We start from the raw sequence: 24,025 nt of genomic DNA on the forward strand, positions 1-24,025 counted from the left end.
AAAAGCAACAAATGAACAGATAAAATGAAACTAACAGAAAACTCCTAGATACAACAACAGAATGGTGGTTCCCACAGGGAAAGGGGGTGGGGCAAGGATGAATTGGTAAAGGGAGTCAAATACAAGGTGACTGAAGGAGACTAGACTCAGGGTGGTAAGCACACATTAGAGTATACAGATGTTGTGTTAAAAGGTGTACCTGAAATTTATGTAATGTTATTAGCCAATGTTACCCTAGTAAATTTAATTTACAAAAAGAAAATGAGTCATAATGAGAAAGATGACTTACCACTTGATGAATGTATGAAGTTTGGTGGGCAAGACAAAGGAGAGCATAAAGCAAGTGTTCATCATTTTAGTGCAAATTGCCAGTGCATAACTTTTGCCTTATAGATTCTGAACACAAATTGGAACTGAAATGGAAGGGGAAGCAGAATTGTAAGAGATGAAAATAGCCAGCAACCCTATAAAAAAAAAATACATGTGTTTGATCTGAAATTCCTCTGCCAAATAAAAATGTTTCATAGAAATCCTGGTGGTTGCAAGTTGAAGAATTCTGAAATTTATATCTTCTTTGATATTGACTTACTGCCACCACCAACCATCTCCCAACAAAGTAAAGGAGTTGGTTGATGTTTTTCACCACTAAAGAACAATATAATTTACTCTACAAATAGGTCACATCTTTATCTTTTGTAGAAATGGTCTGGAAGTTATTCTGTCTTTCTTTATAACTTTGCCTGAATTAACAGCTATGTGATTTTTTACCTTTTAAGACTACCTGAATTAATTTCCAGTAACTTGGGGGGGGGGGTCCTGAAATTGCATGTAATTACATTGTTTTAAAAATTAAATGTAGAATTAGTTCTCTTTTTCAGTCTTAAAGAATATGGCTACTTTACAATGAATTAATACATATCAGGAAGGAAAATAATCTTGTTTGAAATCTTTCTAAAACAACTTTGTGGAGATTGAAGGAGGAATAGTAATATTTAAATCTCAGATAAGAAATAATTAAAATAATGTGGATTTGGTGTTGAAAAATATGTACTTACATCTTTATATGTCAAGAGAATGAAGGAATATGAGATTATAATGAATACTCAAAGAAGTACTTTTTATTAAGTATTGACTTGACACTCATATATTTCTGTTGACATGATTGATGGTAATATGCTTTTGCTTGGCCATGACATCTCCATTGCAGACATAGGTTAAGAATAGCTTAGTTCTGATCCTCCAGAGGTTTTACAAGTAGATACATTTAAACTATTATATAAAACATTTGTTTTATCTAAAATAATTTACAGGATATGTTTCAATTGATATATTATTCTACTCAAAACATTAATTTTAACCTTTTCTATCAAGACCTCGATAAAAGTGGTAAAAATATTTTTAAGTTGTATTCTATTTTGAAGACTCTAATTGGATAAAATAAAAATCTTTTTCCTTTTTTTCCTCCATATACTTTTGCGTGACTCAGAAACTACAAATATGTGGTATTAGCTGCATCACTTTATATTTTCATTTAATAACAGATTTTACCTTCCAACAGGAGAAAATTCAGATCCAGTTAACACAATCATTTGAAAAAGAGGAGAAGCCCTCAAAAGATGAAGCAGAAAAAGAAAAAGCCAATGATAAGTTGCCCAGAAAAATGTTATCAAGAGGTTTGCAATTTATTTCTGTTTTTTAAAAACCAAAATTTTAGTTTCACTGTTGATAATTCCGTCCTTTATCCCTCAAATAATTATATGTATAGATATGTAGTTATAGAAATAGATAAATAGATAGATAGAACATGTATCTATATTAAAAATGATACAGAACAAACCAAAGAGATAATGCAGTATTTGCTCATCTGGGCAAAATGAAATAAACAGTTCTGAGCATCAGTACATGCTGTAGCCAAAAACTGCAACACATTCCAGACTCACTGAGGAAGATAACTCTGTTAATCTGTTTTGGTCTACCTCTCATATTGAAATACTGGAATCACTATAATTTGAATATTGATTCCACTAAAAATTTTATTATTTAATTCCTTGTGATACAAAGAGCTGATGCTTAAATAATTCAGTATCCATTAAGAGTATTCCTGGAAACACTGAATGTTTATCTTTCATAATAAATTTTAAGGGACTTCACCATCATCTAGTATTGCAAGTCTATAAAAATGCTTTTTTAATTTATAAACTCAATTATGCTGACCAGTATTATAAACCACACAAGGACATTACATTTAAGAGGAAGAAAAAAACATGAATATTTGAAAAAATATTTTGAAAATAAGCCTTTGGTGATAGACCTGATCAAATCTAATTAAATAAATATTTATTTCAGAACTAAAATTTCTTATCTACCTCCAAATTATTTTCTCCACCTATATTCACAACTGAACTTAGCTGTCTTAATTTGCTACAAATGTAGTTAATTGTCTAAATCATTCTAATTTTTCACTTAAGGAGGCATTTTTGAACATGAGGATTGTGGTGAGTATAGAAAAGGATCTTTAAAGAATTCAGAGTGAATTAAACTGGCACGTTTGAAAGATAAATTTGTTTTTAAGAATGCATGTACATGCAGTTTTATAAACCCATGTCTGCTCATTATCTTGGAATAGAAAAATTGTGATCATCTGAGTTCATAAATTTCCTTTGTTGATTTTTCTCAGTGTGGGGCATCTCATTTAATATGTGTAAATGGGGAAGGAGTTTGTTTTCAAACAACTTTATACTGGGTTTTTGTGTTGTTGTTTTTTAGATTCCAGTCAAGAATACACTGATTCAACTGGCATAGATCTACATGAATTTTTAGTAAATACATTAAAAAACAATCCCAGGTAACAATTGAATTTATAAGGTTTACATTGCGTCTGGAGTACCATAATTTGCTATATATGTTTTCGTTACTGAGTTAGAATATTAGAATAAGGTTGCAATATTTGAAGTACACCAGAAACATTTTAGTTTCTTAGGGCTAAGATGTCCTTGGTCTTTTGGTATGTACATGTGTAAATACCTTTTTTCATTATGTATATCATCATGATATAAAATAATTCATATTTTGTAGGAATTTGGGAAAATACAGAATCACCAAGCTGTTTTGACTGTTAATTGAAATAGAGAGGTATCATTAATCCTGAAAAAAAAAAGAAAAATGTACCTCACAATAATGCACTCAGCCAAATACAAACTTAATGTATTCATTTATAATGAGTTTTTGAACTTTTGTTCCTTCTCTCTGAGTTTATAAACATTCAGCCCAAAGATTTTTGAGGTGCTACTTTATTTGAGTCACTGCTTTAACTAATTGAAATCCTTTGTTTTCCCAGGGTACTGAATAAGTAGATTGTAACTTTTTGGCAGGTCACTGACCCCTTTGAGGCTTTTTCCCCACATCAAGGCTTATCCACAAAATATCAACACTTGTATGAGGTCGAAGACGCCAAGGTTAAGAATCCATCATCTTGATGTTAGCTTCCCAGAGTGGTCATTATTGAACAAACACTGAAATAAAAATAAAACAATTTCATTGGATGTGTGCACATGGAAGAAACCATGAACAACTAACTCTCTTTAGTCTCAGCAAGACTTATGTCATACCTCAAAGTAAACCTGTATTTTTTTTTCAAGACTTATTGTATTCAGTACTGTCTTGATTTTCTAATTTGCATTTAACATAAACCTTGAAAGGAGAACCACTAATATAAAAAGTGGTCTTCTTGTAATAGGGACTGATGGAGTACAGGTATGACTTGACAAAGAAGACAGTCAACTGCATGTCTTTTATTTTTTTTAAGTTCAAGCTTATTCCTCACTGGTTTTAAAAGAAAGATGAGTTCATTAGTCCAACGAATGGATGTTTGTTGACTACCTGTCATGTGCTAAACATTGCAGATATAAAGATGGACAAGATATAATCTCTGACCCTAAAGTGTTCACCGTCTCTATGCTAGGAAGAAACATGATACATAATGAAAATAGAATAGATGTTATAAAAGAAGTTTTTCAAGGTGCTGTAAAAACATATGGTGGGGGACCCCACTTCTCCTGGAGGGGGCGTGGGAAGGTGTCATTGAGAAGATAATGCCTGAGCTGAGTTTTGAATTCAGAGTGATTTAAATGGAAACTGTCCATGCGGGGAAGCATACGAAAGGCATTCCACATAGAGACAAGAGCATTGCCGAAGCATAGGCGTGTGAGAGGGGAAGAGGTATATCCAAAGAAAGAAGATTGTACACTCTGGCTCTAACAGGGTGGCATGTGGCAAGTAATTCCAGGAACTGATGGGGAAGGTGTTGGTGAGATATGAAGACAGATTACATCTAGTTATTCTCGACATAGGATAGTACCAATATGTTGGGGAGGTGAGTGTCAGTGACTGTGGGGTCCTGGGAAGCCAGGCTTGTTAAAAAGATCTGTAAGGCAGTAATGAACAATGAAAAATAGTCTTACTTGAAGTGCCAATAGTGCACCAATTGAGAAATACTGAGTGTGGCATGCTAAGTTGAGGAGTATTTAGAGGATTTTGAACAGGGTAATACCATAATCAGATTTGTATTTTAGAAAGGTTGCTTCGGCAGTGAGGAGTGAAAATCATAAGCAAGGAGTTTGCATAGAAGACCAGAGAAGAACAGAGAGAAAAGGACACCCTGGAAACATATTCAGGAAGTACCATGGAAGAACCTGGTGATCATTTAGATATGGAAGGGTGAAGGGACAGTAGAGAACAGAGTAGCTGCTAAGTTTCTGGCTTGGATGATAGCTAGTTCCATTAACTGACAAAGTGAATAAGGGGCAAGCCTGAAGGGAATCAGGCATGTTTTGTTATAAATAAGTAGTTGGAGGTACCTGGTGGAAAGCCAGGAGATGAGGTCTGCTGGCAGTTAAGATGCTCTGATTATCAAGTAAATGAGCCCGGCTGGAGTCCAGGTTCAGGAGTCAGCAGGAAAGGTGAAGCTTGATATGAATGAATTTGCCCAGAAACATAAAATAAGTGACAAGGACAAAATTCTATGGAAAGACAGTATATAAAAGTAAATGAGAAGGAAGAGACTGAGTCCTAAAGATAGCAAAAGAATCATGTGAACATTTGTCTTAGAAATCAGCCAAGGGAGAACAGTTTCATGGAAGGTAAAATAGAAGTACCAAAAACAATTCATTAGACTGAGAAACTAGGAAGTTGGCTATTGTAACAAGCTGTTTCTTTTGGAGTAGAATGGTGGAAACCAGAACTCAGAGAGTTGAAGAATAAGGGGAAGGTAGAAAACTGTGTAGCTTGTTTGAAACAAGATGGGATCCCAAACAGGCAGAATTTTTCTTCTGAACCTTTAGGAGAGACATCAATAAAGACAAAGATGAGAAATCAATTTTTATGTGTTCCAAAATATTTTTCTATTGTGTACTTCTGTTTTCCTCTACAAATGCAAAAGTTTGAAAGTTTGCATATTAATTTTTAAAGTGTATAATTTAATAATTTTTAGTATATTCACAGATATGTGGAACCATCACTGCAGTCAATTATAGAACATTTTCATCACCCCCCAAAAAAAAAACTCGTACCCTGTTGCTATCACCTCCCTATGCGCTGAGGGCTAACCTAGTTTTTTGTACAGATTTCCCTGTTTTGGACATCTCATGTGAATATCATATATGTGTGGTCTTTTGTGACTGGCATTCACGTAGCATGATATTTTTAAGATTCATCCATGTTGTAGCATGTATCAGTACTTCATTCCTTCTGTGTATGCATTTTTATTGGAATAAATATATAGATGAATAATTTATGGAATGGCTAAAGTATAAGTTATTACTTATATCAATGTGGATTAGGAAGTTGTAGCTAATGTTAAATTTGGTGAGAAACAAGATTTGCTTAATTGATAGCTCAGTGTTTGCTCTATGAAACACACAATCAATTGCCAGATATACATGGCACAAAATTAGCAATAAGTGTGGCAGAGTTCTACTGCAGCTTTCAAGATTAAATACTGCTCAAAGAACTCCTTTCAGAATTTTTCTTTAGATCATTAAATCTTTATCTTGTTCTCAGCCCAGTAAATCAACTTAATTTTAGGTGTTAAATAATTTACCTGAAATTCCTGTTTGTAAGAAATATTTTTAGAGGCTGAATTAGAATCTCAATAGAGATTACACTCACATAATTTTATACCCGTTTTTATATTGGTTTTATACCCACTTTATGAATTCCATATATATTAAATACGGATAATAAAACTAACTGTATTAGATGATCCATGAAGGGGAGCAACCCCATGGATTAATTCTGAGAATGGATATTTTTAAAGTAATTTGTGTTTGAAATACTTTGTAAAAGTCATTTTATTCTCATCCGTTGCAGATATTTGACCAAGGTCCTATGGAACGTTGGAAAGGGGGTAGTCAGGTGGAAGCATTATTGTTTTCTTCTTTTTTATTTACCACTGGTATAACATCTACACACACTTTCTCTAAAGTTAATTCTGATATAATGACTAGAACACGGATAACTAAGAGATTGTTGCCCCTTCATTTGAACTTTAGGTAGTAGGTTGCTACTGATCAGTTTGATTGAGATCCTTGTTTTTATTATTTCTTTAGTAATAGACACCATATATTGGTTCCTGTTTTTTTTTAATTTTTCAGTTACAGTTGACAGTACAATTTTATATTAGTTTCAGGTGTATAACCTAGGGATTAGACATTTATATTATATTGGTTCTTTTTATTATATTGGTTCCTTTTAAAGCTTATGTGATAACAGTTTCCATAAGCGTGCCTACTTTTAGGTTCGTGTGCCTTAAGAAAAGTAATTTGTGGATCTGTTAATTTGATGCCTATATGTATTCTATAAGGGATTATTCATTTTTAGTTTACAGTCATTACCAAAATATCTAAAATTGGCTACAGATTTGAAAATGTGGGAGCTTGGACTATACTGGATAAAAGGCAGGAAGTGTAACTCTAAAGGACTTAGGGAAGTTATCAGCCTTATTTTTCGAACAAGTTGTTTTTAGTAACTAAAAGTTTAATAAACTGAGCAGGGGAACTTAGTTTAAATAATATATGGTCCAGATAATAATAGAAAATCCTTTGCAATCCATATACCACATGGTAAAAGGCGGGGAAAGCCTGAATTTGTATCAATGACTAGTAAAAGTATTAGATTTTGTTTTCTTTCATGGAGACAACAGAAATTACTTTTCAATGGCACTACATCACTGAAGAACATTTCACATATCTTAGATGCCTGCTGTGTAGCTCAGACACAGAAAACCAATTTAAATGCACTGTGTTGTGAATACTGAATAAATTGCCTGCCTCAGATTCCTTTTTTTCCTACAATAAGTGTATAAAATACATCAGGCAAATTACTGAAAATTACATCATTTCAAGACAAATTGACCCCTAAAAGTTAGATGAAAAGAGGGTCTTATCGTTAAGTAAGTCCTTTTGTGGGGGAAACCTTATGCAGTAAAAATTCCTTATCCTCCCTCAAAAATTTAAAGAAAAAAAAATTAAAAGACCTTCTGGATGAAATAATTTCATTAATTTATTCCATGCAAATACATTTGTTGAGCTCCTCTATATAGTCCAAATAACTATATACTGACAATTGTCATAAATGCTATTATAGAAAAGTATGAAAGAAAACTAGTTCTAAGAAAGAATATAAGAAGTTGTTCTAAGCAAAGGAAACAGCATGTTTAAGGAAACAGGGAAGGACCTTGCTTGGCAAGTGCAGAGATAACCAAGATAAGAGTTTTGTGAGTAAGGGACGGGGGATGAGGCTAAAGGTAGATAAAGACCAGATTATGCCTGCTGTGTGGGCCACATTACAGATGCTGAATTCTAGCCTGAGAGCACTGGTAAACCTGTGATAAATATTTAACCAAGGCAAGGACATCTATCTGTTCACATGTGTGTTTTTAAAAGATTATTATGGGTTGCTCTAGGTAGAATAGATTTGGAGGGAACAAGGGAAGACAGAGGCATTAAACTGTAGTCAAGTCAGAGATCCTGGAAACAGTGGAAACAGAAGAAAGATAGAAGGTAGATAAAATTTGCAGTCATAATTAACTGCAGAACAGGACTAGAAAAAGGATAACAGGCCAAAAATACTTCCAGTACAATATTCTAGGTGAAAGCTGGCACCACTTAGTGAGATGGGGAATTCTAAATGAAAACCAGATTTGGGAGCAAAATTGAATGGTGATAGTATTTGTGTTAAAATATATTCCTGTTTTCAGCTTTAAATTTGAAATCACCAGGTTGGCATATTTATATTTTTCTCTTGATTTTTCAACTAATATCTTTAAATGTATGGTCAAATATTACTCAGTTTTATGAGACATCTTTTGTTAATGTAGAGGGAGGATCAAAATCAGAGCTGATATATAGCCTTTCAGGCAATTTAAGCAGAAAGCACAGTCTGCTCTGTTAGAATTTGAGAGGGATCTACTATATAATGTTTATTTGGGAAGAAAACATTAACCTTTTGGCCTAGTTTTCTTGATCTATAAAATTTTGGGAACAAAACTGAATGATCTGTAAAAAAAAAAACTGAATGACCTTCTAGCTTTAAGGTTCTCTGAGTTGTTTTGTTCACCCCCCCACACACACACACACACACACGCACATGTACAGGCACATGACATTTCCAGTAAGCACAGGAATACTCTCTTGAGCCCTGTTCTTGGTGTGTGAGCAAGGAAGTCCTTTGGGGAGGAGTACCATTCATTTGTTACAGCCTAAGTACACTGTCTACATACTGAGTACATAGGACCCTAGTGGTCTGAAGGAGCACATTGCAGCTTCTCCTTAGCGTCCTTATGTACTTTACATGTTGGAGGCCTTGGTTCATTTTGATTTTTATGGGGAAAATTCCCAAATCTTAAAAATATGTAATAGCAATTGACAGAGTGGTTTGAAAAGTCCTCTCCTTCTGAGTTCATACTGCTCTGCTGTGGTTCCGTCTCTGTACTAACGTTAGACTCCCATAGGAGTGTTCCTGTCGTTACTGGCATTGCATGTTCTTTAGAGTACTGTTTCTATGGAGTTCAGCTATAACAAAGTCATGAGCCTAACTGGAGATGTCTGTTTTCCTGCTACCTCAGCTTTATTGAGTAAGGAGGTAAAAACTAATGTGCTCTTATTATCCATATATTTACAGAACACACTCCAGTATAGTGATAATTACATAAAAATACATCTATTGTAAGAATGACCACATGCTGATAATTGTTGAAGTTGGGTGATGGCTATATTGAGGTTTATTACACTGTTCTCTCTACATTTGTATATGTGTGAAATTTTCCATAATAAAAATTTAAGCTAAAAAATGTCATCTTTCACTCCTTTAAAACATTACTTTTTTTAGAAAACATGTAAATTAAATATTCTAGCATCAAGCTTGTGATGTTCCTCAGTGCACAGTTTCTAAGAAAATATATTTAGCAGTATAAATTCAACATTAATGATTATTTCCATTTTAAGTTTTACATATAAGAGTCTTCATATTTTGTTTCAGGGACAGAATGATGCTGTTGAAATTGGAACAAGAAATTTTAGATTTCATTGGTAATAATGAGTAAGTCCTGATATTTAACAAGAAAACAAATTGTCATTGCAGTTCTCCTTGATTCACTAAATTAGTTTTCCTTCTACTTCTAGGTCTCCACGTAAAAAATTCCCCCCAATGACATCTTACCATAGGATGCTATTACACAGGGTAGCTGCTTACTTTGGATTAGACCACAATGTTGATCAGAGTGGAAAATCTGTCATAGTAAACAAAACTAGCAATACAAGAATGTAAGTATCAACAAACGTAGGTATATGTTATATATGTGTGTAACAACACTTATCTTTCTACAGCATCTTTCATCTGAGGTTTTCCACGTGTTTTAGCAGCCTATTAAGCTTCATGATAACCTTATGTGTTTGGATCAAAAAATACATTTAGCTCACTAGATTCTAAATGCACCAATCTGAGCTGAAATGAGGCAGGTGAAGGAGAACTGGTCTAAAAAAACAAAAGCAAAAAAACCCTCTGAGGTCATAATATCAGTGATGTTTGTTAACCATTCTCATGGATTTTTAATTTAATGTAGTTTAGACAGCTATAGCCAACCTCAGACAAATTGGGGGTTGGGGGGTAGGGAAGCAAATTTTGAACCTTCTGTCACTTTGCCATCCTTTCCACCTGTGTTTTTGCTCCTTTTCTCCCACAAAGCACAAGAAGGTGGGTATAATGATTACTACGGCATTAACCATACTGTTGTGTTTACCTCTGAGCTATATATAATTTACTGAGGAAATTTTCTTAAGGAGTTAGGAGCCATTTGCTTTAAAAAGTGATAGCTTTATAGTGTTGGTAAAATTGTCAGTGCTCATATTTGGGAGCAAAAGGCCCAGTGCAGAGGCACCTAAAATTATAACATGTATACAGCACCTCTTCTCTAGTTGTAAAGCTAATCCTAAAGCAACTAGTTGGGTTCAGCTAAAATTTATACTGTGGTGGTGATCTATCTATCAGAAGAATTTTCTCTGTGGCAGCAATGGATCTGTGGTAATGAGCTTCAACTTCAGATGCCATAAATAATGTTTCCCAGTTCATGATTTTTTCTGCCTTTCTTGACAGTGTGCTGTCTTTGAACCATTCAGTTTGCGTGGTTATATTTAATTCACTTGTGTCCCTTCTGTTGTATTGACCTTTACTCTTCTACCTGCCATTTTATTTGCTGGAATTAAGTTGGCTTTCTTCCGTGTCTAATAGTATATTGTCAACTAAATAGATATATTGATGGAACCTAGTATTTTTAAATGATTTTTCCTGAACTAAAATTAAAATGGTAAAGATAGATTCTTTGAAAAGGATCCTATCTTTCTTTAGGAATTAAATTTTACCTTCAAATGTGAATGTGATTTAATTCTCCTCTGCGCATACCATAGTCTTTTTAAAATATCCCCCTCAATATTTTCCCAACCAGTTATATTGTGGCTAAGGTAGGATAGTAACTGTTATGTATGAGCTGGACTGAAGGTGAATAGAATTCTAATTCGTTTAACCAGTGCACTTCAACATTACTCAGAGCTGCTGGATGCCCACGCACATTAGCAGGCATTTTCACTAACATTTTGACTGGTGACTCTCTAAGGTTTTCAATACAGTGTAACCTCAGTTGTTTGAATGCTGTGAATGATGTCAGGAAGCTTTAGGGTTCTCTTTATCAAGGCAGTCAAAAGTTTAGCTAAACACAGATGTTTATGGTGCACTTAGACCTTTCAGATCATTGAAGTTACACTGTATTCTTATTTTATATCTTCTGGAATACACAGAAGGCTCTAAATCAGAAAACCTTAGAGATCTGTTCCACATTGAATAAAAACAAACTTACCTTTTCCTCATAGGCAGATTACCCGCTCCAGCCTTGAACCAGTGGTGTTGTGGATGTCAACAACCCGGTGTCCACTGGGGTGTCTCAATGGAGCGGGAAGTTGGCGATTGCAGGGCAGTAAATTCAGGCATCTATAAAAGAAAGAGGTAAGACAGTCTGAAGGTTAGCTGAAATGCCTGCCAGTGCTGTTTCTTTGCTGTGGGAATCCAGCTGCTCTCAGAAAAGTTGCCAGGCCCTTGGTTAAACCTTATAGTTCACATTGGAATAACAATCTCTCACCCAAGTACGAAACTCCTCAAATAAGAAAGTGGGACCTAGCTACAAAAATAGTGGATATAAGCAAACAGGGCAATAATGAGATAGAAATAACAACATGCTGCTATTGTCAGAACTAAATAGACAATCTTTCAAACTCCTAAAGAAAACAACGTTTTTCTTATCAGTTTGGTCATGAAACCATTTTACTCTTTTTGTCTCTTTAGTTCTGTATATAAGTTTATGCGGAGATCTGCTTTGTTTCACTTATCTAAATACATTTTAAAATAGAGGTTTCTTTAGCTTACTTAGATCATTCTCATTTTAAATCTCCTTTTGCATCATTTGACAGGAAGTAGATACAGTACTTTATTAAAAATTCACTAGGTTAAAAAATATTTAGAAGTGTTACTTGAGTACTATATATATTGAAAAAACTGGTCAGTTTACTGAAAATGTCATTTTTCAGATTTACTTGGTTTAGTAATTTACTTATCGCATTTCTAATATATTATGCAACTAATGTTTTTTTTAACTGTGTTAAAAAAAACTACTTGGGCATTTGATGAGACTTTCTTTATAACATCTAAATATATTTTTATATATCCTATATTTCAAAAAAGTGATTCCAATTTCATGAGAGAATGCTATTAAGTCACAAGAGTACTGAATGAATGTGTTGAAGCTGAAAATATATTTGAGATAGTGAAATTTTACATAATTATTTTCCAAGGGCCACAACCTTATGTCTGTCTTCTGGATCTCAGTAGAACTTGCAACATTTCCATAGAGGAAACACCAATCAGCCCTAAAATATATTAAGATTTTATGTTACAATGTTACAATGTTAACCTCCAAAAAAGTTCTCTTTTGTAATTGGTTTCAGTTAACATAAAACAAAGATGTACCCTGTTATAACTAAGCATTCTTGGCAACTTTGTTGCATTTTGAAGTAGTCTCTTAAATTGTAGATCATTCAACCACAAGATATTTTATTACTTTCAGTTATATAACACCAAACCAGGTACTGTAGGAGTAGAACATATGATACTGTGCTATACTTTTTTCCTTGTCCCAGAATTTTTTCTTAGACTTAGAGGAGGCAATGCAGAGGATATGCAGGCTTTGGGTCTTATATACCAGGGCTCCAGCTATCGCTCAGTCATGTACTTACCTTTTGACCTTGGACAGCTGCTTAAGCCATTTGAGCCTGTTTTCTTAGTAATATTTATAATAACAAACTTCTACTGAGTGTTTACTGTTATAAGTGCTATTTATTCACCTTCAGAACAACTCCATGAAGTAGATTCATTATAGTTCCCATTTACAAATGAGGAAACTAGGGAATATAAAAGTTGAGTAACTTGAGCAGTCCTAAAGCAGCTAAATTGGTAAAGCTGAATGTTTGAACAGAAGCAGTCTGATTCCAGAGACCACACTGTATTCCATATGGCCTTTCACGTGTAACATCAGGTGGCTAATATTTTGTTAAAAGATTATTGTGAGGAGTAAATGAGATAACATAAGCACCTATTAATGGTACCAGTGAGTGATCACTTTGATTATTTTTTATAAAATGTTATATTTAACTTTTGTGTAAACATCATATATTGTCGTTTTTGTTCCCTTGTTTTTTCAGACCTGATCAGAAATTTAATGAACATATTAAGGATGATAAAGGTGAAGACTTTCAGAAACGATATATCCTCAAGAGAGATAACTCTAGCTTTGACAAAGATGATAACCAGGTAATCGAACACAATTAGAGCATTCTTACAGGTGCAGGATTTACACCAGCAGGTAACTTTCCCAAGCATTAATTGTTCTCTTTTCTTTAGATGAGAATACGTTTAAAAGATGACAGAAGAAGCAAATCTATAGAAGAAAGAGAAGAAGAGTACCAGAGAGCTAGAGACCGCATATTTTCCCAAGATGTATGTATTATTGTGTTTAGCTCTTCATGTTAGAATATACACTAATTGCATTATAGGGGCTCACTCATCCCTTAATCTATTGATCACATTTTTTTAAACCACACTTGTTACATATAAAGTCACCATTAAGAAATACTTGAGATCTGTCATGTTCATGTTAATAATTTAATACTTGTGGCAGTTATATACATTTTTCAAAAGTTAGAAGCAGATGGACTGTAGAAGTAGTATATTGGACTAAGTATATTGTTTCTGTAATATTTTTTCTTCTAGACTACTCACAGACTTGTCATTTTTAGAACATTGGTCACTGTCTACAATATCATGTATACTCTAAATCCTGCTTATTAGTGGGCTCATCTTGATAACAAACTTGGTTTCTTCTTTTAAAATAAAGCTAATTGATTTTTCAGATTAATATTTATTGTACACCTTTCAAGTGATTATTTGAAAGAGATCTTTTAAGTGGCTGATTATTTTATGCATATACTCAAGAACAGAAGCAGTTCGGTTTTACCACTATCTGTTAAACATATGTACTGTGCAGTACTCGTTATTCAAGGATATATGAATATATGTAGTTTGTGTTAACACTGCCAGAGATAGAAATTTCCTCTATATTAAAAAAAAAGTAACATTGAAATCTAGATTATCAGTTGAGAATTTATAGTATTCATTCAACAGATCTTATTGAGCAGCTATATAGTAGGTGCTGTGCTGGGCCCCGGAGAACATATCCATGAACAGTTACAATAATTTATCCCTCAGACAACCCCTACTTAGTAGATAGTATCATTGTTTTTATTTTACATAGAAGGAAACTGAGGCTCCAGGATGCTAAGTAAAATAGCCAAAGATCATACAGCTAGATAATGACAGAGTTGGGATTTCAACCCAGGTTTTCTGAACTCAGAGCCTAAACTAGATGTATTTCTCTCTCTAGTTTATAAGATAGATGAGGTCTCTACCCTTGATGAATAGCCAGACATGAGAATGGCGTGTGATATGTGTAGAGACATGAAGATCAAACGGACACAGCAGCGAGGCATCACACACAATGGGACATGGCAGAGAAGTACCACAGACCAGAATTGAGAAATGAGAGGGAGGGCTAGCTTCCAAGAGGAGGCCTAAAGGAGTGAAGTGTTCCAAGTAGAGAGTCATTATTTGCAGAGGCCCAGAGATAAAGGAGTACTTGACACGTGAGGAATTGAAAGATTCAGGGTAGCTAGACTATGTAGCCTGGATGACACAGGAAATGAACATTTAGACTGGAGAAATAAGCAGGAAGCAGATGGATGACTTGACCCTGAAAGCTAGTTAAGGTAAGTGGGCATTTAGCTAAGGGCCAGATGATAAGTAGTTTAGACTTTTCAAGCCATACTGTCTTTATGCAACAACCAAATCTGCCTTTTTAATGTGAAAGCAGCCATAGACGAAACATAAATGAATGGGCATGGCTGTGTTCCAGTGACACTTTATTTGCAGAAACAGGTGGCTGGCCAAAGTTTGATGACCCTGGTGGCCTGAAAACTCGTTAGAAGACTGTTGTAATAATACAAGCAAAAATAATGGTTGCCTGAGATAGGTTAGTAGCATTAGAGCAGTTTAGCATAAGCTGTGTTGAGGCGTAGCTGCATGTTCACTGCTACATCCACAACCAAAGCACAGGCGATCAAAATATTTGTTGTGAGTGAGGTAGAATCTACAGACTAATGTATACCTTGAATATGTAATAATAAAAATGGGTTTGTTTGAAAGAGATTTTTAATTTTAAATTAATTTTTACCACAAAAATGAATGGCTTCAAAATGTGTATTTGTTAAAAAGTAAGCATAATATCTCCAAGCCAAAAAATTTCCATTATCATTTAGTTGTGTACTATGATCCCTATGTTGGATTGTTGGGGGGAGGGATACTTTTAAAATATTATTACACATGATTTTTGTTAAAATCAGTAGTGTACAGATGGCATTATGTATTTAACAAAAGCTTGACTGTTTATCTTTCTTTCTAGTCCCTGTGTTCCCAAGAGAATTATATTATTGACAAAAGGTAAGGGAATTTTTAACATTTGTTTTGGTGACTGCCTGACTGACGCTAATAAAAATAAAAATGTGTTATTAAAATGCCAACAGAATCCAAGATGAGGATGCTAGTAGTACCCAACAGAGGCGCCAGATATTTAGGTATTGGAAGCATGTTTTCATGCAGTATTGAAAAATTAAAGCATTTTTCTTCATTCTTTCTGTTTTTGTCTCTATTCGCTTTTCAAAGTTTTATTTCTAAATTACAGAGTTAATAAAGATGCTTCAGGAAGGTCAACGAATAGCCATCAAAGCAGCACTGAGAACGATCTGAAGTACTCTGAACCACGACCCTGGAGCAGCACAGATTCAGACAGCTCTCTCCGAAACTTCAAGCCTGCTGTGACCAAAGCCAGCAGCTTCAGTGGAATTTCAGTCCTGACAAGAGGTGATAGTTCTGGAAGCAGCAAAAGCATAGGCAGGCTTTCAAAAACAGGTATAAACACATGTCTGAAACTGTGCAGTCAAAACATTAGTTTCCCTAATGTTGTCTTAGCTCTTTATTTATCATATGGCTTCTGTAATTATCCTAAAATACAAAATTCACACCAGCAGTGCATTGAGCACCTCCAGAATACTGAAATGCTTATTGAAACTACGATTCATCTCTGTGTGAGAGAGAGATTTACAAACATCAATTAAAATAATTCTCTGTTGTGACATAAACTTAATCAGGTTGGTTCAATGAAATGTCATCTCTTGTTGCAGTGCCCAGAAGTGACTGGAAATTTTTCATTGCTTATTTATATAATAGCTGGAAAGTGTAGTTTCTCACCTAGGATTTTTAACAGTGATTACATTTTCAGCTAATGCTATCAATTATTGATTGCATTTTTAATGATAAAGTCCTGCATTTGCCATTCAAAGATTAATAAAATTGCTGAGACGTTTTTGAGGAATTTAAAAACCTAAGAAAAATAATATGTAATTATTATCAATGAGTGGAAATTTCAATAACATCCTCAATTCTACTAGTTTCTTTGCATCTAGAGTAATATCATTTAGGTTCATAATCTTTTCACCTTCACTAACTGGCTTCAATACCAAAGAAGCTCATGTTTCTTTTGGGATCCTTGTTGATCCTTATTTTTATCCCAAATAAGCATGAAAGTCAGCAGAAATGGCTCCCTCCCTTTACCCTGTTTGGGTTAGCCTAGACATTTGGTGTTGTACAGATTACAATTAAAGGGAGAGATGTATATTGAAGGTCAGAGTATTTTTTTAATCTCTGTCTATGCTCAATGTTTTAAACGTTAAGGCATGTGGATTGCACTTGTCACATTTTTAAAATTTTATTGTAGATAGTAAAAATGTCCTAGTGTATATGATAGAGTATTGCCAAAGACAGGTAAGTTTTATGAATATAAAATGTATGTGTACCAAACATGCATTTATTTTTAAAATGGCCAGTTAGTCATCATAACAGGAAAAAACTACTCATGTGTCATTTAGACACACTACCAAATTAAAACATTTTAAGGACATGTACTATTTATTATCTGTATTGTCTTCAGAAATAAAAAGAAATTTTATTTAACTCTTAATAGGAAAAAAATGACTTTTTATATAGTTCTTGTCAAGTCTTTTTGGCACAATTTAAAATAGAAATTATCCTTCATAGGACATCTGTAAAATGTATCATATTTGTTTATTTCATTCATTAAAGATTAGTTCTCCATCCTAGAGTCAACTCTGTTTTTCAAAACTTAATTAACTATATACATTATCAAAATCTTTTCCTTTTTTTCCTTTTCTCTCACCTGTAGCCATTATACTGAAAGTCAATGACATTTTTAGTCTCTGTATAATAGAAAATAAAATTAATTGCAGGCATAAAAGCAGTTAAAAATAAATTATCAAATTTATTAAGGACAGTGAGAAATAAATTTTAAATTGATGTTAATGCTATCTTTGTCCCTTGATATGATAAAAGATCAAAAGGTTACTGTACATTATAGGGTTACTGTACATTATAGGGAGATGGTATATGATTATGAGCTGAAAATGAAATTCTGCAATGAAACTTGACAATTATTTCTGTTGAAGAGAATTTATCATTTTTTGTTATTTTCTGCACTACCCTTAATCTTTCTATGTTCTTATAGATAAGGGTTTCTGATATAGAGGTTTGGGCATTTGGCTGTGCTAAGTTCTTTTTCCTGGGGGAAAGTTATAATCTGTATATTCCTAGGTGTTAATCCAAAAGGTAAAATGTATAAAACTGTCCTCTTGGAAATGTGGGTAATGTGCTTTTTGTGACTGCCTGTGGCTGGTGTCATTATAAACTGCTTAAGTTGCATGCTTTGGCTATGATTCCTCTGACTTATGTGATCAGTTAGTTGTGTTAAACTTGTTCATTATGGGGAGGGAAAGCGAAATTATACAGTAAATCAAAAATAGCCAATGCTTTTATGTGGTAACTGCATGGTATGCAATATGAATTTGATTGTTACGTGTTTAAAACCTGCATTTTTATATGAGGTTTAAAAAATCCATATTTCTCATTACTCCTCCCCTAGGTTCTGAGTCTTCTGGTAGTGTAGGGTCATCTACGGGCTCTCTTTCTCACATCCAGCAGCCTCTTCCAGGTACAGCTCTCAGCCAGTCTTCTCATGGCGCACCTGTCGTCTATCCAACTGTCAGCACTCATAGTTCTCTTTCCTTTGATGGTGGCCTAAATGGGCAAGTCGCATCTCCTAGTACTAGCTTCTTTTTGCTTCCCTTGGAAGCGGCAGGCATACCACCTGGCAGTATTCTGATCAACCCACAAACAGGTTGGTATTCCGAAAAAGGTGTTTATTTCAGTTATCTGAAATATCAGGAGTTATCTGAAAATTAAAGAATACGTATTAAATGTATTATCTGTATATGTGTTGTCAGATTTTTATTTTTAACGCGCAGTTAGCATTTTTCCTAGAGCTTTAATAAAAACACTTATGGTAGAAAATGTTAAAAGACATATTTATATTTTTCTCCTTGTGACATCTATGACTTCATCTTTTAGGCCAAATAATGGCCTAACTGTAATTAAAAACAATTCATTTCCTATAAATGAGACAACCACCTTTGAAAGAGTTGATAAAAACTTTGATAAAATCTTTATTTGATAAAAGCTTTATTCTGGGGGGAAATATGTATTTCATGAAGAAAGAGGAAGTTAACAGCTCTGGAATGATCCTATAAATAACTGTCCTTCTGAATATGGTAATTATTTTCTACTGAGGGAAAGCTAAAGGATATCTTACTAGTAAAAGAAAATAGGTAGTCATGAATTAATACTGACAACAACACATTCTTTGCTATTAGATTATAGTTTGCATATATTATGCATTTACTGTGTCTCATGTACTGTATTAGGTGCTTTAAATACATTGTTTATAATCTTTATAACAACCCTGTTAGGTAGGCTAAATTCCCATTTACAGATAAGGAACCAACCTCAAAGAGATGCAGCCATAATACATTTCGTTGTGTGCATTGGCAAAAATGACTTATAATAGAGAAAATAGTCTTTTAAAAGATTACAGAACGTCTTGTTCTCTATTCAGAAATAACATAGCCCAATCATTTGGTAAGATAATGAAAACAACTCTTAAGTCATTTCATAACCTTCCTTAAAAATTCACAGACTTAGCTGATGTGGTCACATCAGCATGGTAGTATTTGGGCAAGGTAGATAGAGCTGAGAGTGTCAGAGTCTCTGAGAGTTCCTTTTGTTTGTTGTAGAGAAGACATGGCTTGGAACTCACAGCCTTCACATTTCATTTGCATCTCTTTTTTAAGAGAAAGTATTTGAACATTTATTTCTATGATAAGAATTGATTTAGCATAAATAACTGACTTCAGAAAGTCAGTTTTTGCCTAATAACAGTTATCTTCTTATCCTTCAGGTTTATTATATTACTAAACTCCCTGATTTCCTGGAGCAGGATATAAGATGATTTAATATTTTGCTATTTCCTATTATTTTTTATTCAAAACATTTTGGTTAATATGTTTTTGGTAACATGAAAGATTCAATTGAGTAAGGAATGATAGAGTGAGAAGCTAAGAATTGTATTCTTAATTTTAAGTGAGTTCAAAAGTGATCTCTTTGCTTTTTGAGAACAGTGTTACAACACATCTAACTTTTTTCAGGCAGACCTTAAGTTACTTTTAAACAAACAGGCATTCGCCCAACATCTTCCCTACCATTTTTTTTTTTTCAGAATTATTTAACACATTGTGGACCAGTGATGCAGATTTGCGTCTATACATTTAAATGCCCCGTCCTCAATGTGTTAATAATCATCAAATACCCAGCATGACTTGTTTTTAGATATTTGTGACCAACACATAAATTATCAGGAAGCTGATAAAAATAATTTAACTTTGGATAACTTTCCCACTAAATAACAATAGAACAGTGGATTCTTCCCTCCCAAGTATTATTTTATTACATGTCATAAGATTAAAAGAGAGAGGGTCTTATCATGGAAGAAAGGATGTTTTGAAGGCAATGTATGAAACTATTATTAAGTCGAATTTCTCTTATTTTCTTCTGTATTCTTTCTATTTTGTCATAGTCAATGGTCAGTTTATTTCACATAGTCTTTTCTTTTTTACAAGATAATCTAGTATATAGTAAAGAAAAATACTAATTTTTGAATCTGTTTATATGTGCACTGAGAAAAGCCTAGAAGAAGGCAACCAAATTGTTAACTATAAGATTATGGGGGATTTATTTTCCTTTTGATCTCTATTTGTTGGTTATTTTCCCACAATAAATATATTAACTTTTACAATAAGAAAAAGTTATTTAGATTGTATGTGTAGAGAAAGAGTAAAATTTATTTTACTTAAAATATCCCCCCAGTAATTAGTAAGCAATAAAAACAAGCCTCAAAATCAATATTAAAGTTCTCTCTAGTTTTCCCTGTGAATAACTCTCACTGGAATTAAAAAGATTACTTTAGAAAATGATTTAGTGACTAAAAATTACAACTTTTAAGTTAGAAGCTATAAAATAAGGACACTGCAGTCAAGCCCACAACTTGAAATTTGAAGCTGTTGACCGTTTTAATTTTCATTTCATTTTAACTTCATTAAACATATGTATTCTGGCCTGTAGAGTAGCTATTTCTCACCACCTAACAGAGGCTAATTAATACATTTCCAGTATCCCCAACTCAAGCATTTTTTTCTGGAAACTGAAATGCATTACAGCACGAAGCACCAAATCCTATAACTGAACTCTTGAACAAGATGTATTTCAGAATTCAGAGGTTTTCAGAAAATACTGTGTGTTATAAAATAACTGGTAGATTCTGGAGCAGCACCCTCAGTAAAACTCTGCAGCAAAATGTCTGAATATGTACTCTGTGGGGAAAATAAAGACTATTAATACTATAAGGTCAGACTTTGCTTCCCAAGCTAAGAACATCTTTTGTTTTCAGAAACTTGAGGCTTCAAAACTGTGAATAAGGTTTATAGACATGTATTGTAAATTGTTAGTAAAATGACCTATTTTCAAACTCGGTTGTAAATTATTTTTTCCTCTGCCTTTTTAAATTTTTCAGGTCAGCCCTTCATAAACCCAGATGGGAGTCCAGTTGTGTATAACCCTCCTATGACTCAACAACCAGTGAGAACCCAAGTGCCTGGACCGCCCCCTCTGCCACCCCCGCCACCTCAACAACAAGCAGCTAATCACATGTTCTCACAGGTGCACATACCCACCATTACATAATGCTAAGTTCACCTGCCTTTGCATATTTGGGACTAAATTCACTAATTTTAATTGAGATAGCCCACGTAAGTATCTCTTAGAACTTTCATATTCTCCACCAGCGATGTCCCACTCGCTACTTGTAGGAAGAGGGGTTAACTTCAAGGGCTTTTCAGCTAAAAAAAATACAGGATATTTATTGGAAAGAAGGGAATTTTGCATCTCGTGAGCCTGTGTGGTGAGTACTTATCCCTATTTCACAACAGCAAGAAATGAAAAAGAGGAATAAAAACAAAACTAAGATTATTCATTATCCCAATGAGGAGAGTGAGTTGTTTTAAGATTCAACAGATCAAGCAGTTTAAAGAAACTGAGTTGAGTTGTTCAAGTTCTGCAATGTACTCTCCATCCCACCTACCCTATGAAAGATAGAGGCAAAAAGATCCTGAGTTAGAATTCGCAAAAGCACTCTTAATACCTTGAATTTGTTTAAATGATTAGAGTTTACACATACATTTTCACATCCAGGCTTTTCTCCCATACATGTGTTATTCATCCTTGCAGACATGATTACACCAGTGTGAACTTTTTATTTCATTCTGTCTTTAAAGGTTGTGTCGTATATCAAAGACAGTTGTACAGTTAGTTACACCTCTTTTTCCCCTGTAAGACCATCTAAATATCCCACTTGTGAGAACATACAGAGTAATTTCTTGTGAAAAAAGAATGGTGATAAACTTGCACTAGAGAAAGTTCATTAGTTTTGCTCACAAGTTATATCATTTGTATTGCAGGGGTGAAGAATGTATGAAAAGTTTGATAAAGTTATCAAATATTTTGAAAGTCATGAAAATAATTGTTCCTCTGACATTTAAGACTCAGTACTGGGAAAAGCAGTTTATCTAAAGTAGAAGGACTTCTAGGTCTTTGATGCATTTCTAAAACCATAAATTTAAATTCATGTATGTAGTGGAAATTGCCTAAAACTCTTTCCTGAGACCCCCATGTCCACTTCCCAACCCCATTTGATTAAATGCACTCAGGTGCATATTGGACTACATAAAACTCCCTCCCTATTCTTCTCTGCCAGCTTTGTTCAATTAGGTCCTAAAGTGGGTTTTTTTCATTTTGCTATCATGTGGTTGTTTTTGAAGCACTGTTTCACTACGAGCTTTATAGGGCTGAATTCATTCAGTGAAAATAATGTTAGTCTGGCAACTTAAAAAAATTCTAAGAATTTATCTATTGTTATATATTTCAGATTATCTCTTGAAAATAACTTTGATTTAGTTATGAGACAATCCTAAATGAAGGTATAGGCAGCTTAGTTTAAAAATAAATGCCTTAGGGCCGGCCGAGTGGCTCAGTTGGTTAAGAGCTCGCTCAGGAGTTTGAGCTCTGAGCAACAGCGGTTCAGGTCCAGCCCGAGCTGAGCAGCCGCTGAGCTGCCAACAGGTAGCAGGATGGCTCAGCTAAAAAAATAATAATAATATAAAAAAAAATAATAAATGCCTTAGTAGACTGTAATTCAAATTCTTGGGGTATGCATCAAACTCCAAGTCTGATTTTCCTGGTGTTGCTTCAAGTGTTTCTGGTAATTAACCATCAGATATGAAAAAAAGAATTGATGGAAAAAATGATACTCAGTAGCTATCTTTTGCACACTGAGATAATCCATCTATGAAATTTTAAATAACCAAACAAAATAATGCTATGATTTCCAAAGCCTGCAGATGGGCTACCTGTCTTGAAACCTATCACTTTAAGTGGGTCTTGTTTTGCAGCCAGTTGCAGTTTAAGTAGGAAAAGGAAGTGCTGAGGCTTTTTCTTTTTGCTTTTTCTTTTCTAAGTGATGTCAGAATGTCATTTTGATCAGCCAGTCTTCTAGCCCACATTTTTCTCATTACCACTTGACACCTGGCAGACATTAGTTCATACGCTGGGTGATCATCATGCTCTTCTGTCTTTTATCCCCCAGCAGACTAAAGCTTTCGTTTCACCCTACACTTATTTAGTAGGTCAAGTTGTCTGGAAGAAAGTTATGTCTTAATGGTTGCCTGCCTTAATAACACATCGAATAGCCTGTACTTGGAAGTTCTAAAACTACTACACCTTATTTAGTGTGATACGTGCTGTCATCCATTAGGAAGCTTGCTAATTCTGGTTGAGAGGTTTGTGAAGAACCAGTGACTACTCTATAGCTCTTTCAGATTTTACTTTTTTCTAGTACTTTTACTTTTTTTTATTCTAGGTTTTCTGTAGGATTCCAAGCTAATCTAAGCCTTTCATAATTTTAGAAACGATTGTGTTGATTTTGTAAATATGCAACTCATTGTTACACATCTTAGATGTCTTAAGAATTTCTCATTTGAATTATTCTATGGGTACTCTTACTCAGTTTATTTTGCAACTTTAAAGTATTCTCTTTGGAAATATTGTCCACAGGGAGATTCATGTATATACATTTTAACCAAAGTAAGAGTTTTTATTAGATAAAATTACCTGGGTTCCTCCAGTGCTTGTTTACATGGCTGTCTACAGGTCACTTAACTTACCGTATTTGCCGGCGTATAAGACGACTGGGCGTATAAGACGACCCCCTAACATTTCCACTCAAAATACAGAGTTTGTTATATAC

General features: G+C 34.1%; 1 protein-coding gene across 1 annotated transcript in view; it reads left to right on the forward strand.

Annotated features, from left to right (window-relative positions):
* R3HDM1 (R3H domain containing 1) overlaps positions 1-24,025 on the forward strand; it is a 183,044-nt gene that overhangs the window by 88,957 nt on the left and 70,062 nt on the right. The window contains exons 6-16 of the mRNA XM_019661343.1: positions 1,559-1,673; positions 2,767-2,845; positions 9,535-9,594; positions 9,678-9,818; positions 13,299-13,407; positions 13,498-13,593; positions 15,611-15,648; positions 15,732-15,782; positions 15,890-16,116; positions 18,200-18,454; positions 21,239-21,384. Coding sequence (XP_019516888.1) covers positions 1,559-1,673; positions 2,767-2,845; positions 9,535-9,594; positions 9,678-9,818; positions 13,299-13,407; positions 13,498-13,593; positions 15,611-15,648; positions 15,732-15,782; positions 15,890-16,116; positions 18,200-18,454; positions 21,239-21,384 — 1,317 coding nt within the window. The remainder of the gene's footprint in view (positions 1-1,558; positions 1,674-2,766; positions 2,846-9,534; positions 9,595-9,677; positions 9,819-13,298; positions 13,408-13,497; positions 13,594-15,610; positions 15,649-15,731; positions 15,783-15,889; positions 16,117-18,199; positions 18,455-21,238; positions 21,385-24,025) is intronic.

This window comes from Hipposideros armiger, unplaced genomic scaffold, assembly GCF_001890085.2.
Source record: "Hipposideros armiger isolate ML-2016 unplaced genomic scaffold, ASM189008v1 scaffold_345, whole genome shotgun sequence".
NCBI classification, from domain to species: domain Eukaryota; kingdom Metazoa; phylum Chordata; class Mammalia; order Chiroptera; family Hipposideridae; genus Hipposideros; species Hipposideros armiger.